This window comes from Camarhynchus parvulus, chromosome 1A (genome assembly GCF_901933205.1).
Source record: "Camarhynchus parvulus chromosome 1A, STF_HiC, whole genome shotgun sequence".
Lineage (NCBI taxonomy): Eukaryota > Metazoa > Chordata > Aves > Passeriformes > Thraupidae > Camarhynchus > Camarhynchus parvulus.
The window spans coordinates 15179784-15197510 of NC_044586.1; the positions used below are offsets into that span (position 1 = coordinate 15179784).

General features: G+C 40.2%; 1 protein-coding gene across 1 annotated transcript; it reads right to left on the reverse strand.

Annotated features, from left to right (window-relative positions):
• Nucleotides 1–201: 201 nt before the first annotated feature.
• On the reverse strand, nucleotides 202–17041 carry INTS13 (integrator complex subunit 13). The gene is made up of 17 exons (XM_030960301.1): nucleotides 16520–17041; nucleotides 15200–15431; nucleotides 14206–14280; nucleotides 13312–13514; nucleotides 13062–13142; nucleotides 11798–11888; nucleotides 10699–10827; nucleotides 8983–9067; nucleotides 7174–7263; nucleotides 6646–6735; nucleotides 5515–5693; nucleotides 4592–4762; nucleotides 4046–4200; nucleotides 2879–3109; nucleotides 1820–1959; nucleotides 1031–1166; nucleotides 202–241 (listed from the first exon to the last, which is right to left on the reverse strand). The coding sequence occupies exons 2-17, from the start codon at nucleotides 15422–15424 to the stop codon at nucleotides 202–204; spliced, it is 2121 nt and encodes a 706-aa protein (XP_030816161.1). The 5' UTR covers nucleotides 15425–15431; nucleotides 16520–17041.
• Nucleotides 17042–17727: the final 686 nt, after the last annotated feature.

Here is a 17727-nt window from a genome sequence, read left to right on the forward strand (position 1 = left end):
AGGACAGCTCCTATTTGCACACAGCTGGTTTAACGTGATATGCAGGTTTCATATACTTCATAGCAAAAACAGGACTAGAAAAATGTAAAAACCAATCAAACCACAGCTATACAATTGTGTTGAAACAGTACCAAGAGCAATTCCAGCATTAAATATTTTTGCATTTTGGCCAGGTTTTGTCCCAAGAAACAGAATTAATCCTCACTGCCGGCCTGCTTTTCCATTTTCTGTTGTTTCCATTCTGAAAGGCAAGACAAGTGGTAAAGCTTGTTACTGGAAGAACAATTGATAGTTTAAAAAAAATCAGATTTAAATGCTTTCATAAATATTTTTTACTTCACTAACTGTCCTGTCTCTCCCTACCCCAACATATGCAATCTTATGTCCTCTTAATACTTCTTTAAGCAGCAGTCAGTACAAAAAGGAAAGGTTTCTGCAGAGATACATTTCAGATGTGAAAAACCATCCACTATCAACCTCACCAAAACAGAAAATATTCATGTGACTGGAGAACATTCATGTGACTGGAGAATACATTTTGAAAACTCAAGCTTTGGCCATTTTTTCCAAGGACTTCATCTTTACCCCTTACACTGATCATTGTCTACCATCATCTGATTTCCTTCAGAGGAGGCTGGTTTGGTTTTCCAGTATTTTTTCTAGAACATGGACTACTTCATTACAGCACAGCCTAAGAGTCAACCACTTTATTACCAACAATATTTCTGTATCAGCCATTCCTTTGGAAGCTAAAGCAAGCAGCAAGTCTCAGCTACTGTTTAAACCCCTGCAGTTTAGTAAGAGTTTTGCTGCAAGGGCAATCCCTGAGGCTCAGGGAAGCCAAGCTCTCAGCAGTCAGTCTCACTCAGCACAGATGCAAACAGAAAATCAAACACTGCTGTGGTTCTCCATCAATGCTGAGAAGCAAAGGAAAGTATTCAGATATTTTAATCAAAGGAGTATCTAATGCTGTAAACTCCACACTGACTGCTACCAAGATATGGGTAGTGATGCATTTCCTGATACGAACCCATTTTCTTCTTTCAGATGTTGATAGAGTTCAGCTTTGTTGTTGACAGAGTTCAACCGACCAATAAATTCCTGATGTTTCCTGGAGTTGGCAGTATTAATCCTGTTGCTCCATAAAGACAGCAAGGACATTGGCCCTAAAATTGTAAGAAAAGAGTCTAAGTGATGAAAATTTTGAATTAACATTACATCATTATAACACCTTAAAGGAGATTACAGATTATGGTAATACAACACATTAAAACAGCTAATATTAAACAAACTTACAACAGGTGCTAAATAAATAGAAAATATGCAAAGTGATAATGGCTGAGGAGTTGCTGCACATGAGATGAACTCTGCTTTAAATGCAGAATCTCAGCATCAGCTCAGCCAGTGTGACAGAAAATAATTAACACTAAGGAAGAGTGAAAATTGTCCATTCTGACAACTGCACTGCTTAGGCAAATTGATTATTAGCAGGAGACAGTGATTTCTGGTACCTGCCCTCAAACAGCATTTCTCACATACAGGAGGCCAAACAGCACCAGCAGGAACTTGGCCAACCCCCTGTCAACCCAAGAATCAATCAGCAGACCCGCAGTGTCTTGGTATCTCCCTTTTTTCACAAACCTGGTGAGGTTAACATGTTTTCCAAGAATTTCTCAACATTTAGCATTCAATTAAACATGATCTTCACTGACTTAGCTTTAACTCCAAAATGATTCACTTCATTACTTTAGAAAACACAGACTGATGCAACAACATCTACCTTGAAAAGAAATAATCTGTTGCAATTGTTCTGGTTTACCTTTTGCCTTTTCAACTGTGGGCATTTCATCCATTGTAATGAGAGGCTTTTTGTTGGGGGGCTCAGGAGAATCAGGGGAGTCTTTGATAACTTCAGCTTCTGCCAGTTCTTCTTTCTCCCGATCCAAAAGACCTTTTAACCTTTTTCAGAGAGAAGGAAAAGGGTGAGGAAAAATATGCTTGAGCAGGACACAAGTCTTGACAGCTTTCTGTACTACTCAAAAGTATACAGGACCCGTACCATAAGAACATTTTTTTTGACCCCTTGGAGTAGGTGACAAACAATAGGGAATTGTAGCCAAATAATCCTCTGCATAAGCATTACATATAGAAAGGGTTCTTAATACACAGTTTCACTTTAGTTGCTGAGACAATTATGTCTGAATTTTGAAGGAAAGACTAAATTAAAACAAATACACAGAGAAATATGATACAATTTCCTATTTTCTTTTCTAGGTGAATTCAGACCCATTCACACCAAACTCCTTTTATCTCAGACCCCATTTCTGTTCCACGTGTGAAAGCTAAGTTGTAGGAATCATCATTCACAGGAAGGCATGGAATGCCATCAGCATGGTGACAGCAGGGTAGATGAAAAGGCCCTCCCATCCTAAATGACCCCTGCATGCACAGAACATATGCAAATTAAGCTTATTACCATGAGGTTTTTGGATCTCTGTAGAAAGTAGTTTCAAAGAAGGAATACATAACAGACTGACAGGTGCTTGCCGCTAAGACAAGCTACAATAAAAACATGAATTACAGACAGGAGGTAAATGGACAATAATCCTGATGCTCAGCTGAGGGGAAGAGCCAAATCAAGCTGGGTTGTTTAATCAACCTGAAGACTGAACTATCTACAGCTTGGTAAAAGTAAACAACTGCCTGTCCCACATTTTCAGCCATGCTTTAGGTTTCCATAAAGCAGTTTAATATCGAATAGGTGGTGCAGTTATGATAGAATCCAACAGCAGGAACTCCTCAAGCTAAAACACTTGGCTAAGAGGTCAGCTAAGAACAACAGTTATGCTACAGTTTGATTTCACCTTAGAAAATGTACCTCTCTGACTCCTGCCATGGCTTATCTGATTCATAGTCTTTGCCCAACTTCTCCGACTTGTCCTCTTTGTCTTCTCTCTTTCTGCCCCGTTTCTTGCGCTCCTCCTCCTCGGGGGGTTTGCTCCTGCAGGCCATGAGGCACTCGAGGACGCGCTGGTGTTTGTCAGAGTTGTTGATGTGCGTTCGCACCAGGGTCTCCAGCTCGTTCCACATGATGCGGTACTGCTCATCCCTGAAGGGCCAGGAAAAACACACCACATTGAGGATCACCACCACCATTACACCACTGACTGGATGAATGCAGGCCTTAAAAAACAACACAGAATCCCCAAACCAAAAATAACTCCCAAGAGATTATCTGTCCTCCTGTACTGCAGGTTTCTCCACCTGGGATTACTCCATGCTTGAACCACATTAATATTTCCCAGTTAATGCCCAGAGTAAAATTTAAATTGAAATAGATTATGTCCATTGAAATCATATTGTTGGCACTTGTGAAACCTCTCAGGTGTTTGCTAACAATGCAATGTCAGAGGGCCACTCATGTATTGACATGCAAATTAATTATTACATTATTTGGGTTTAAAAAAATAAGAAAGAATTGCACCACACTGTTGTCAATAAATCCCAGTCATGAAGGCAAATCAGGAGCTGAATTTCTTTTCAATCCATTCTTGGAAATACAAGGAACACATCCTAGTGATTGAGGGATCAGAATATTCCATGCTTATTTTAAAGATGTATCCCATATTTTACATAACTGTTCCATAAGGATTCTAATATATCCCAATTTTAATGCACTGTTCATTTATAATATACTTAAGTTTTCCTTTTTGTTAATTTGAATTTATTCCACTTTATCTGTCCATACTGTATCAATGTCTTAACTTTGCAAATAATTATCTTTGATTTCATATTTTTTAACATATTTTAATTCTTAGATAATAAAATGGTAGAGGTTTTTTCCCTAATATACAGCAGTATCAGTACTGTTATAACCCCTAAATGATACAGGTGAAGCACTCACAGCATTTGGTGCGTGCAATACAGTTTTTAGTTCACTATGTATTACTTTTAGCTATATTTTAAAAATTTGATATGAAAACATTGTCAACAGAGTATTTCTGAGAAATAGTCCAGAATCAACAAAGAGAGATATGCATGTAACCTTTTTGGCCCCTTTCCTCTGGTACCAACTGTTGAAATGGGCAGTGGATCGTTCTTCCTCTCCATGTCCACCAAATTGTATATTGTTTTTTGACAATTCAGCACATCCTCATCAGTCATTGTTTCCTTCACAATCACACTGGCTAATGGCACTACCTGCGAGACAAAACAGAAATAAACAACAAGGAAATGTGTGTGTGTGTGTGTGTGTCACAGGAGAGCAACAGGGATTAAAAAATTAAAGGCAATGAAACAACACACAACAAAACCCCACCCTCTTATCCTCAGTTTAGTACTAATTCTAAATGTAAGTGGATGCTTTCTTTACCCAGCAGAACTAGAGCTGTCAGATTCAAATCACTATTTAAATAGCATTCCAATCATCTACTGCATTAAATACAGAATTAGTTCAGGAAAAATAAAGCTGAAAATAAACTGATTATACAGCAAGGGATTTATCACCCCATAGAGTTGGTATTTCACCAAGTGACAAGGGGAAACTTAATCTAGGAACAGAACAAAAATGTACACAGCCCAGGTTACTTACAGCTTGCATGTTGAAGATGGTGGTCTGAGAAATAATCATAGGCCAGTAACGAGTATGTTTCTCTAACTGATCTTTTGCACGTTCCAATGGAATTTCAAGACTTCCATCCATCTTATATCTGGGCTCTAGAAAAGGAGTTAATCGGTTTTCCCTCATAAATTCACCAAAATCCTAATGATAACCAAACAAGATACAATTAGGCATTTCTCTAACACAGTAACTTTCAGTGAAGGGGCTAAACAGCTTAGCCTTGCTTATCACTTTGTACCATCCCACTGCCACATCCGACCCTACCAACCACAGCCCTGTCTCTAACTCTCATGCATTAACCAGGGGGAACACAAAAACAGGGGCACAGAAATATGGGGTAAAAATCAATGTACAGGTTTTGACAAGAAGAACTTCCAGATTTGCAAGGTATTTCATGTATGGGAAGAGTTATATCTTTCCAGAAGGAACTTCTGCTTATTTACAAAAGATATCAAGGATGTGTTGAAAAAAATAAAGGATAAACAAAAGGCATGTCAGCTGATTGTCTGATATCAGGGTTCAAAGCTGTCAACTTCATATTTTTTATTTATTGTACACTCATGTGCAATCTATCCTTTGTCAATAAGCACGATATAGTCCTATATGTATCCAACCCACAGAAGAAACTTGCCAAGAAAAATGTTTCTCTAGAACCAGAACAAACTCTGAACACTCCCAGTGCATTAAGAAGGCATTCCTTGACACACGAAGTATTTTATAAAGCAGGCATAACAATCAACAAATGCTGTATTTTCTACTAAATATCTATCAAGGTATTTATTATAAAGGAAGCTTGACCATGCAATCCACTCCAACATTTCCTTCCCCCATCTACTGCCCTGCATCTGTTGTCATGTGAGAGAAGCAGCAGTGTAGGACAGAAAGACCCTTACTGTGATCCTGTAGTCAGTGACCCTCCCACCGCAGCCCTCGCTAATTGAGGGCGGATCTTCCAGAATTGAGCGGGAGCTGCTCAACACGTGCAAGAAAATCTCTCCCCCGTGGCTGCTGAGCATGTGGCTGATGACTTTTGAGCCAGACTTGCGTGGCTGCTCCAACAACACCGAACGACCTGGTGGAAGGGAGATCAGTTTCATTCACTCATTCCTGGGTGCTGCAATTTTAAATTTTGAGCTGCATAAATACAGGTTTGTGCTCAGCCAAGAAGAATCTGAACCCACCAAGGTGGAACTGCCATCTCCTCATTTCTTGACACAGAACAAGGGTATATGCACCTTGAAATTTTACAAAGCAATGCCAAAAGGCCTCTCCTAGACCAACCAATCATTTTTTCTCTAGGATATTATTCTTAGGAAAAAATACATATTCCTAAGGCATTCAAACGGCCCTCCTGCAGAACCACTCTCATTAAAAGCAACTTTCAAAAAGTAATAAAATAACCTCTTGAGTATAAAGGTATCAGCTGATACCACTTGCTAATGCTTAAAATGGATACTGTTCTTCAGACAGAGAAATAAAACTGCATTTGTCTTATTTTCAGTAAAATACACCAAGCATTAAAGGGTGCATTCTCCAAATAAGTTTCTTTTTGTCAGGAAGCAAAAATCAGAAGAGTGAGCTTATCTGAAATATGCTATTAATTTTGGTTCTAACTATTATTATTAACCAAAGGACATTTTCACTACACAATCTCTAGAGAAAAATACACTAAGATATAATGTTTAATAAAACCACTGCATGTTTAGACAATCAAATGACTTGACTGAAGGAAACATTCTGTTAAAAGGATGTTTGTAATGCCATTTTGTTTGCAAACACACAAACCTCCATTTCAATACTTGTTGCTTCTTTACATATTTCCTCCCATCTTTAAGATTCAAAATACATTTGCCCTTGAGGACATTTAACAACTTTCTTCTCTTATTTATAGGACATTTTAAAATAAATTTAGTATTTTTACAGTATATATACATTACTGCTATACCAATCAAAATGTGCTACATGCTCCATTTACAGAATTAAAAATTATAACATTGAATAATTAGTCAAGGACACAAATTTACCATTAAGGAGAAAGTTTGTAAGGCATGAAGAAGGTCTGCTATTTACATCTACTGGTGAAATTCTGTATGCTCCAGTGCAATAGTGCAGTTCTGAAAAATAAAGGAGTAGAAAAGTGCAGTGTAATTCCAGAGACAGAAAAAAAAATTCCACAAAATAAAAGAATGGACGAGGAGGAAGCTAGTCTGCAATGAGCAGAACTAAAAAGCCTAGATGCCTCTCAGTCTGAAAGTCCTCACTGGGAGGATTCCCAAGAATCCACAGCTCTGAGAATCTCATATATTCCCAAGCCCTGTTTGCAGCAGAAACCTCAGTTCTTTATCTTCTGAATCACTTCACTGATCAGTCAGTCTGCTCTTATTTCTCTTACCTGTATTTCTGGCCTGCTGGCTCAACGAGTCAACATAAATTGCTAATAGTTAACAGGGTGCATGAGCTGCACAGCCACCTCAGATCTGCCCTGGCTTTCTCTCCTGTACTCTGATTTGTACAAGTTACCAACAAGGTCTGGAAGGTTCCATGGCACCTACCCACACTGTTGGTTCGAGGAGTGCACCATTTCAGTGTCACAGTTTCTTTAAATGTGCCTTCTCTGCTATTGCCACCCACATGGTTATCACCTGCAGAGAAAGGCAGAAAGAGGGGGGATCAACCAGAGTTTTTTACAGAAAAACAACTCTAAACTTAAGGTACAAAATGTAACATGAACATACACACAATGCAATCTAAATTTAAAACTTAGATACCTAACCTTTTGATTTGACAATCAGAAAGTTCTACGTAAGTTTAGTTCCGTCAGTAGCAGGCAATTTTTTCCTGCTAAAATGCTCAGGACTTTAAGACAATATCTTTATTAAAATTTTCCACACAGAAATCAGAACTCTTAAATACTAGAGCTGACTGTATTTATGTATTAATACAATACATTAATACAATACATATTGTATTCCCAAAGTCAATTAAACCAATCTAAAGGTACATTTGACAAGTTTAATTTTTTGGGGAAAGAAATATTTGGACTCATTGCTATCAGATTCAGCCTGAATTCTCTCAATGTGTTCTACTGACTACAGACACTTTACTATTAAAATACTGGAAATACTTTATTATTAAAATAAACTGCAGCAATTTTAGAAATCATCTCTCAGAATATCTGAAGGCCAAACTTATTTAACCTGAAAATTTCTTGGCAACATTTCAGAGAAATAAGACCAGTGTAACTAAACTCCCACTTTCCTAGCATCAGAGCTATTACAGCTGAAATATGTATTTACATATTTCAAATGAAAGAACCCAAAATTTACAGGATCTAAGAACAGACTTTTTCCTCTCAAAGTCCTGATGGGAAAAATGTGAAGAGGAAATGCAGTCAGAGCGCTTTTGTATTTTCCTAGGAGACCTAATTCCTTGAGCCTACAGGTCTTACAAAACTGCTTCTGAGCCCTGGCAATAAAAGCTTTAAGATTTCAACATCATAACACAGTTCAGGTGAGGCTGAGGTCATTACTGTGACACCCCATGCTTTTCATCAATCTTTAGTCATCCACTCCCCTAAAATTCAGAGCACAGCACTTGGAGATGATAAAGGACTTACCTCCTCTTCTCAAAGTAATGGGACAAAAAGCACAAACTCCCCAAAATGGCTACTTATGGATCACATGACATTTAATTCTACTAATACAGAAGGTATAAGCTCATTTTTAACCAAGTTTTACATCAGGCAGTTTCCTCAACAAAATAATTCTGCAAAAGGCTGAGTGTTGTGCTTTTCTAACTTTGGTTGAGCTATTAAAAATTCACCTCAGAAGAATATTAGGTAGTAATTCCAAATTAACAAAAAAAAAAAGATAGTAGGTATTTCAAATACAACAAAAAAGCTCAACAGCCAAACAAGTCTTGTTTTTTCCAAATCAATTATTGTCATAAACAGGCCTGTGGGATATAAGTGGTGCTAATTATTATTACTTAACACACTTCAATTGTGCAAGGCATAATTTTGCACAAATATCCACAAGAGGGACTTCATTTTGTAAAATCTCCCTGCATATCAGGTCTCCCACCTACTTTTTGTATTTCAGTAAGGAACTGACATGCCCTTCAAATCTCACAGCAATATCCTGAACATATGTGAATTTTGCCTGTTTTCTCATTGCTGTATTAAAATATGTCAATAACAAGTAAAACTCTAATGCCAATGTTACAAATTAAGTTTCCTGAGTTACAAGGAATAACTGAAATATTTACTATTTGAGCATGGATATGAAGGTCTCCATCTTTCTTTGTGAATATTCCCAAAGAGGTTGATCAAAAGCCACCTTCAGAGGGCTATTACTACTTACCACTCTTTAAAAAATCCACGTGTGCCTCTTTGTGATGAAGCAGCTCCACATCATAGTTGGCAGATGTGTTAGCATGTTGCTCCTCCTTCAAAAGAGAAAGGTAGACATAAATAGAATTACTTTAGCTAGAGGCCACCATTTTCATAAATGAATGATTCTACATTTGTCTTTCAATCTGGAAGAAAACAAAAAAATCTCCAAGTGCCTCAGACAACAACAGGACTGCAATGCTGAGGAAACTTTGCTCTCTGAGCAGTTTAAAGATGCAGCCAACTGCTTTTCCTCTTATTTACTTTTTTGAAACCTTAATCCTCTTTACACAGGCCTCATGTCAGGGTGCAGAGCATCACATACAGGTAAAAACTAGGCTTGACTACTTCACTAAATTAGTGAAGTTAAGGAAGCCTACAAAATGTTACATAACCACCAGCAGTTACAACTTACTGAACAGCAACAAAGACTCACTGCAGGGTAGAGTGACAATTACTTTTCAAAACCAAAAATAAAGAATCCAAACAAAACCCCACACTTTGAACTTATTATTTCTTAAGCTTATGAGAAGAAGTGCACTTGCAACTGCAAGTTTATAACTAAAAAAATTGATTTTTGTAAAGAGGACACTGCATCTTCAAACAGCTGCAGAGGATCAGCAAAAACAGAAGAGCAACTCTGCTAATTTACTCCAAGTTTAAAAAGAAAAACAATTTAAAAAAAAAAGAAAAAACCACAGAGAACCCAACATAGTCTATTACTATAAGGACAAAGGCAGAAGGGAGAGGTACATCAGCAGCACACAGGTCAGAAAGTTACAGACAAGGTATTTGCAAACTGAAGTCACATTTATGTCATGACCCATGTCAAACTCTCATAAAAACTGAAAATTATTTTGATATCATGCTTTAATTTATAAAATCCACACAATATTGCTAGTTTTCAAGTGATTGACTGTGTTACAAGTTAATTAATTTTTTAAATCAAAGAGCCTATGGCTCTTTTTCTGTTTGAATACTGACACTTCTATCTCAATTGTCTCTTGCTGCCTGATCAGAAAATTACTGTCAATTTAATGCCTGACACTCTAAACTGCACTAATTTCCCTCCAAGTAGCAAAAAAATTTAAAATATGGACATAACTTCTACCACAAGATGCCTAATTGAGTATCTTTCTTAACTAGGTATATCCTGTCCCCATTTCATGCTTATGGATTTTCAGAATAGAAAACCCACTGGAAAACCCTTGGTAAAAAAGCAGCTTTTAGTTACAAACACCTTTATGTTGGGTGGGCATGATAATGAAACAGAGGAAAAAGAGACTCACTATGCCACTATAATGCACAAGGGTCAAGAATATCTAAACACAACTAGAAAAAGACAAAAGAATCACAGACAAATTGACCTGAGGTAAACAAGACTGTATTTATATAAAGTAATACAAACAGAACTGAAATAACACTTGTATTGCTACATCAAAAATTGAGATTTGGCAATACAATATTTTGTTCTGTGATCCTTCTTTACTTTTTTTCCCCTACTTCATTTTTACTAACCTGATCACAGACATTGAATGTGGGCTAATAAAAGAAAAAAAACAAAACAGAAAATATGATATGGAGAGAAAAACAATGTAAAAATTCAATTAAAATAAACATCAAAAGTTTTCAAACAAATTTAGAAGTGAGGCACCTGGTTAACACAGACCTGTAGACACAATATTACCTTCATAGGGATGTTAGTTATTGTGGTTGAAGCCAGATCAAAGTGTTGCTGTACTAAAAGATTCAGTTTGGTAGCCAGGTGCCTCCCTGCACGGACACTGTGCACTTCACTGGTTAGAACAGGGGAGAGCTGAAATAAATTGAGACATGGAATTCATAGTTTAGGTTGTGATATCATTCAACAGTACAGTTTGTTCAACTCTCAAACAAGCATTTATACTGCTAAAACTACCACTCAAAAATCCACACCAGGGGAAACTACTGAGCAAGAAGCAAAAAACTATTTTCATTCTGAAGCTTGAGCTCATGCCAACCGCTATAGATGCGGTTCTTAAAAACGGCAAAAAAAACAAAATTAGAAGTGTGCTAAAAATTTTGAGTCACTAACTGTTAATAGGAAAAATTAGCATCACAACATGGGGAATAAATCTTAACAGCAGCTCTGGGCCTGGTTTTACATTCTTTTACCTGCTGAGTAACAGTAGCAAAGTAATTTTTAGATGTCTACCTGTAAGTGCATCATACATACACAAGGCAAATAAACACAAGCTAGAAGATGTATTTGATTTTCCCTTAGCCAAAAAGAACACTGGGTTGGGCTCACAACCATAACAAAATAAATTTTAAAAACCACACAACAAAAACTACAACAACAATCCCCAAGAACCCCAAAACAACAACCCCAAACAACAACAACCAAAAAAAAAATCCCAAGACCTAAACCCAGTGACTGCCTTAGAGAGGGAAGTAGTCAATTTGCTATCTTCTAGTCACAATTTTTAGCATAACTACAGCAGAGTTCTGCAGAAATTAATCACAGGAAGGTAGCCCCTGATAGTCCTTTTCATATATTAAACACTACACAGTACTACATGCTTTTCATGTTAAAGTAATTTTTCTGGGGTCTTTTCTTACAGACAGCACATTAATGCAGAGCAGACTGTTGAACAGCAGAATATATTACAGATTTTTTATTATACTTGGTTTCAAACAACCACCACAAATGCTTTTGCTACTGAACAACTGAGAATAATTTGCACTATTTTCAGTCTGACGTGCTTCCCAATTTGGGATAAGCTTTCTCATTTTAAGCTCCTCACCTCTTTTTTAGGACGATCTGAGACAAGGCTGTCTTCACCAACTGGGTATGTGTGGATTAACACCAGTTCACATTTCTGAATCTGCATTAGACTTTAAAAAAAAATCATTTTGCTTAGCTTACAGCGTGGCAGATTATCTCCTAAAATTAAATTAATTCTGGCATCTAGAACACAGAATCAAAACATATGTTAGTAACATGCAGTTTATGAAAGTGCACTGCAGGAACTAGGTTACAGATAAGGATTTCAAAAGCACAGACTTCAAAAAAAGTTCTGATCAAAATAAAAACAAAAGCCTAACACTTCTTGCTCCTCAGATGCTACAGCACTGTGCTTCTTTTTTGGACACATCAATGGAGTAAGCGCTTAACTGGTGCAATCTGTTCAGCTTTATTCAGATGAATATTGACACTACAGAGGATTTGTGCCTCCAAGTGTAGGTAAGAATGAGGGGATTCCAGGGAACATGAGAACAACTACCCAAACAACACAGAGAGATGGGACATGTAATGGCATATATGCTAATCCGGATGTGGCTGGAAGTTTGGAGTGATACAAACATTGTACCACATCTCTACCTACAGAAATGAGACATCCCTGTCTTTACAATGGATTTAACACCTAATTCCTTGCGCAGGATCCTTTATACATGCATGAAACTGCAATTGCAGCAGGAAAAAATCAGGAGAGTGCTGCTTCTGCTCTTGAAGTGCCTGAGGAGTAACCAGGAATAGGATCTCAACACACAACAACTTTACAAGATAACACAGTGCTGTAGACAAACACTTCAGAGTTTCATTAGACAAAACATACGTGGAGAAAGACTTCTCGGAGGAGATGCACTCTGCATTTCAAGATTCCTTTATATCAAGGGAAGTTCCAGGCAATACAGTCATTTAGAAACTAAAACTAGTTTCAAAGAAGTTAGCTGTTTTAGTCAAAGGAAGATGAACATGAAAGTAACACAGTATTATCAAGAAAAACTGCTCCAGATAAATCAGTGATTAAAAACACAATGTGTAACAAGGCACAGTTATGTATCTCATTTTGGAGAATATGTAGAAGGTAACAAGCTAAAGAAATCCTGTTCTATGAAGGATGATACTGGAAAGAAAATGATCATGCACCAGCTCTTAGCTAACAATATCATGATTTACCACCTTCTACCTCACATTCATTCAAATAGTTCATTATAGTGAGCTTTGTGACAGAAATACATCCATATTTCCTAGAGGATACAAGAAACTGTAAAAAGCATACTCACTGGTCAGAGTTAGCTGCAAGCTTGTTGTGCTCATGAATGGTCTCCTGAACACAATCCTCCAGCATCCGGACATGGCTGTCACTACGAAGAAAGGTGGATTGCATTAAGGCTGCACCATCAATCCTCCCTCAGAACCCCACAAACAAAACCTTTGATAAGGTGAGAAGTGCTCTGAGAAGGATCTGTGCAAAGGAGCCGCCTGCAGCCCTTGCGGGAATGTCAGGAACCAGCAGAGGCCCCCGGTGCCCACCTCTTGGCGTTGGTGATGCAGATGATCCTGCCCCGGTTGCCGACGCGCTCAGCGTTCTCCATGAGCGTGGTGCGGGCCTCGTGCTGGTACTCGGTGATCTTGCAGAGCGCCTCCACGGCGGCCACCAGCCCGTGCAGGATGCTGCAGCACTCGGGGTCTGCCCGCGGGTTCGGCGGCCCCACGGCCGCCAGCGCCGCCATCAGCTGGGCGGGACACAGAGCTGTTACCCCCCAGGGGCACCGCCCGCCTTTCCTAACACATCTGACATGCAGAGTAACATTGCCGGAGAAGGGCAAACGGAAACACTAACGAACCCTACTGGCAGCCTTCTGGAAAACATTTGGCCCTAAATTATCCTTTGCAATTTAATTTATTAATTGTGATGAAATATTCTCATTTATTACAGAAAAATACCTGACTGTAATAATAACTTATATCCAACACCCGAAAGACATTCTAATATTGTTGGTTGCGTTCTGCTTTTATTTTCTGAGAATTTGGTTAAAGTAAATTTTCCAGAGGATGAAACACAACCATAAAGAGGATATTAACAATAATGTATTTAATACAAGTTATTTGCCTCTCATGCGAATATTTTTTAAAAGAATTTAAGTTCAAAGTAAGTTTAAGTAGCATTAAATTACAGAAGAAATATGTAACTAATTTATTCATAATGTTTAAATATTTAAGTCTCTACTTAACGATATGGATTCTTTTTAAATTTTGTCTATAGAATAATCCAGGCTTACAGGCAGCTATCTGAAATTCTGTTACACAACAATTTCAGACTAGATCCACCAATACTGTAATTAACCAGTTACTTCATATTGAACACAATGTTTATTTCACAATGAAATCTGAACTACAAAACAAAAGAACAGTTACAAATCATACCTCCTGCAGGTTCTGATCTTCCTGAGTCCAAGAATTCAACACATGAGCCCCAGAATCACTCACAATGAAATTCACCTACAAGGATCAAAAAAACACATTAAGGTAACAGCCATTATATTGTTACTTCCCCAAACTTAAACCAACATGAATTGCACTTCTTTTGTCTGGAAATAATGTGCAATGACAAGCCAAAGCCAAAATAACAAACCCACGAAAATAACACACTCCTGCTATATTCAGTCTTCCCCTTAGTAATATGATTAACAACTTCTACTTATATTTGTACACCAGAAAATAATTCTCTACACCAAGTAAGATTTTCAAAATATTAGTATTTTAAGAATTAGATTATATTTTCAGTAGGATAACCACAAAATAAAGTCAATTCTAATACTGTAAACTGCACATCATTCTCCAAAGTCTGTCACAGTAATCATGGTGCAAATACCGACCGAGATTTAACAAACATCACAAAGAAAATATGGTTTTCTAAACAAGGAGCTGTGTGCCAGGAAGCTCTCCTCCCACTTTTCCAAACTGTTAGCTCCAGGGCAATCCTACTCTCTTCCTAAAGCCCAGAATTCCTTCAATGCTGACACCAAAACTCTTACAGAGAGCTACCATATGTATCCAGCAACAAAATTCAACTTACTACAATACCTCACTGAAGCTTTTGTAAAGTCATTGTTCAGGAGAGCACAATAATAAAGCTCTAAGTTGCCCTAAAGCACCTCTCCATGTTTTGCACCAGCTTGTAAAATGACATTAGGACAATTAAAGATTCCAAAATTAAATATGCAATGAGATTTATATACTACTAAAACCAATTTGAGGACTATAAAGTAGATAAACAGCAAAAACAAATTTTAAGTTATAAATTACAATTTGATATTTTAGTCTAAATAACACAAAGCTATTAAAAGACTTAAATAAAAGATGAAAACATCCCTTATTGTATCAAGCATGATATGCAGCATGGGCTGGCAGAACCTACCAGTTTCTTGAAAGGGAAAATATCATACATTATTCTACAGTACTCCATGGATGACTCCACTGAGCAGGTCCACAGGGACTTGGAGATGGGTGCCAGAGGAATAATGCCCTGGGTGCGGTTCTTCACTAACATATCGAATTCCACGTGCTGCCTGCATGATTCTGCCATGTAGGGGCAGTGATCCACAACGAAAACAGTTTTGTGAGACTCAGAAAATATTTTCATTTTCTTCCTGAAAGAAACAGACATCGAAAGTGGAAAGAAACGGTACACGGTGAAAAAAAACCAAAAAAACTGCATCCTAAGTTGACTGTGAAAATTACACATACATCCTAGAAATATACAAGTTTTAGAGTCCATATTTAGTAGACTACATTTTTTTATCAGAAGAAATTACTTTTTCTCAGGAGAAAAAATAGAGAAAAGTGGAATTATATTGCTGAAAAGGCAACAAAAACGCACAGTATTACTCTCCCCACTTCTGTATTTAAAACCAACTGTAAAGAAGTACACAAACTGCTTCCTATTTAAAGCTTATTTCCTAGAATAAGTAACACGTAAAAGAAAAAAATTATTATTAAACTTTAAAGACCTTTAAGTAACATAATCAGAATTTTAAGCCAGTTTTCAGTCTTGGCTTTGCTAAATACATCTTATTTTTAAACAAATAGTTGCAGCTGTACTTCAACATCTCACTGACAAATATACCAAATGCAAAATTATAAAAATCACAGAAGAGGTAGGGCAGGGAGGAACCCCCAGAGATCATCGGGTCCTTGCCAAGGCAGGGTGACCTAGAGCGGGTAATGCCTTCACTGGGTTTGGAATGTCTCCAGAGGGGGACTCCCTTCCCAGGCAGCTGCTCCAGGGCTCTGCCACCTTTTAGTACAGAAGTTCTTCCTCATGTTGAGGTGGAACTTCCTGTGTTTTCGTTTATGGCCACTGCTCCTCTCCTATCGCTGGGCACCACCGAAACCGCCAATTTCTAGCGAAAGAATTTATTTTTTCTATGCATTTCTGCTGAATTACAGAATACGCAAAACAAAAAATACATATAAGCTCATTAAAAAAAAAAATCTAAAATCCCAAAGCAAGGAGGATCACGGAAGTGAAACAGCGGCTTCCTCGGGGGGAGGCAGCGGGGCAGGTTTGGGCCCCGCGCTCGGCTGCACAGCCGGGGCTCACCGCGGCCTCTTGGCCTGAGCCCGGCCGCTGCCTGCCCGGCCCGAGCGCTCGCAGCCCGCCCTGGGCGGGGCAGGGAGCCCGAGGGGCCGGGGCATCGCCGCTGGAAGCGTTACGGCGACGGCGAGCGTTCCTCACCTGGGCCGGCTCCTCCTGTGGTGCAGCAGGCCCGGTCCCGCTCCTCGCCGCGCCCGGCCGCGGCCGCGGCCCCGCTCCGAGGAGGAGGAGGGACGAGGCCCGCGGGGCGCCCTAGACGGGGCCAGGCGCGGGCGCCTCCGGCCGGGCGCCCTCCATGTCCCCGCGGCGCTCTGCTCCCCCTCCCTCGGGCGGCTCGGCGGGGAGCGCGGGGCCCGGGTCCGGCCTGCGCGCCCGGCGCCCGCGGGGTGGGAGAGGCGGCCGGAGCCCCCCCGCTCCGCCCACCCCTGAGCCCGCGGGGGCCCCGCGCGGCCACGGGCGCCGCCGGCACCGCGGCTCCCCGGGGAGCGCCCGGCCCCTGTCCGCACTTCCCCGGGCCACAGCGCCCGGGCGGGATCACTCGCCCGACATGCCGAGGCCGACGCCGGCCCCGCTCCCGTTCCCGCTCCGGTTCTCCAGCCCGATCCCGCCTGGGCGCGGACGCCCCGCCCGTCCCTGCGCTGCCCGCACGGCTCGGGGGAGGAGCCCCCGATCTCGCGAGAGCACGGGGACGCCCTGTGGGCGGGCCCCGCCGAGGCCGCCGTGTTCTCGCGAGATCTCCGGGCGCAGCGCGCGCACCGAGGGGCGGTAGCTCCGTGAGCTGTTCCAGTTTCCGAGGGAATTCTGTGTTGCAGCGTGGAGGGAGTCGGAGCGTGCCAGCAAAAGGCTCCCCGAACACCGAAACTGCACACTAGCTATACATTTTAAGAAACAGAAGCATCAGCTATCACGGGCAGCAAGTTACGTAATTTGTTTGTTAATTAGTACTCAAACCCGTTTGCTGGGTGTGTCTCTGGCTTCTCACGCTCATCAGTCCGCAGCCGAAGTTCTCCCCATTTGAGTCTGGGGTCTGTTTTTAGGACGGGGTCGGTGGTTGCGATCGCCGGCATTAACTTTGCCCCAGTTAATGCTGACTTCACTCTTGATGGCTCTCAGCCACACAGCCCAGTCATTTGGGGACAGTCTTCCTTTTTTTCTTAAAAGATGGGACAAGAATACGATCATAGAATCATACAACGCCCTGGCCTGGGAGGGACCCTATTAGCCTATCCGGGTCCGTTCCCCCTGCCATGGCAGGGACATCTTCCAATATCCCAGCTTGGTCAGAGCCCCATCCAGCCTGGCCTTGGACATTGTCAGGGATGGGGCAGCCACAGCTTCTCTGGGGACCC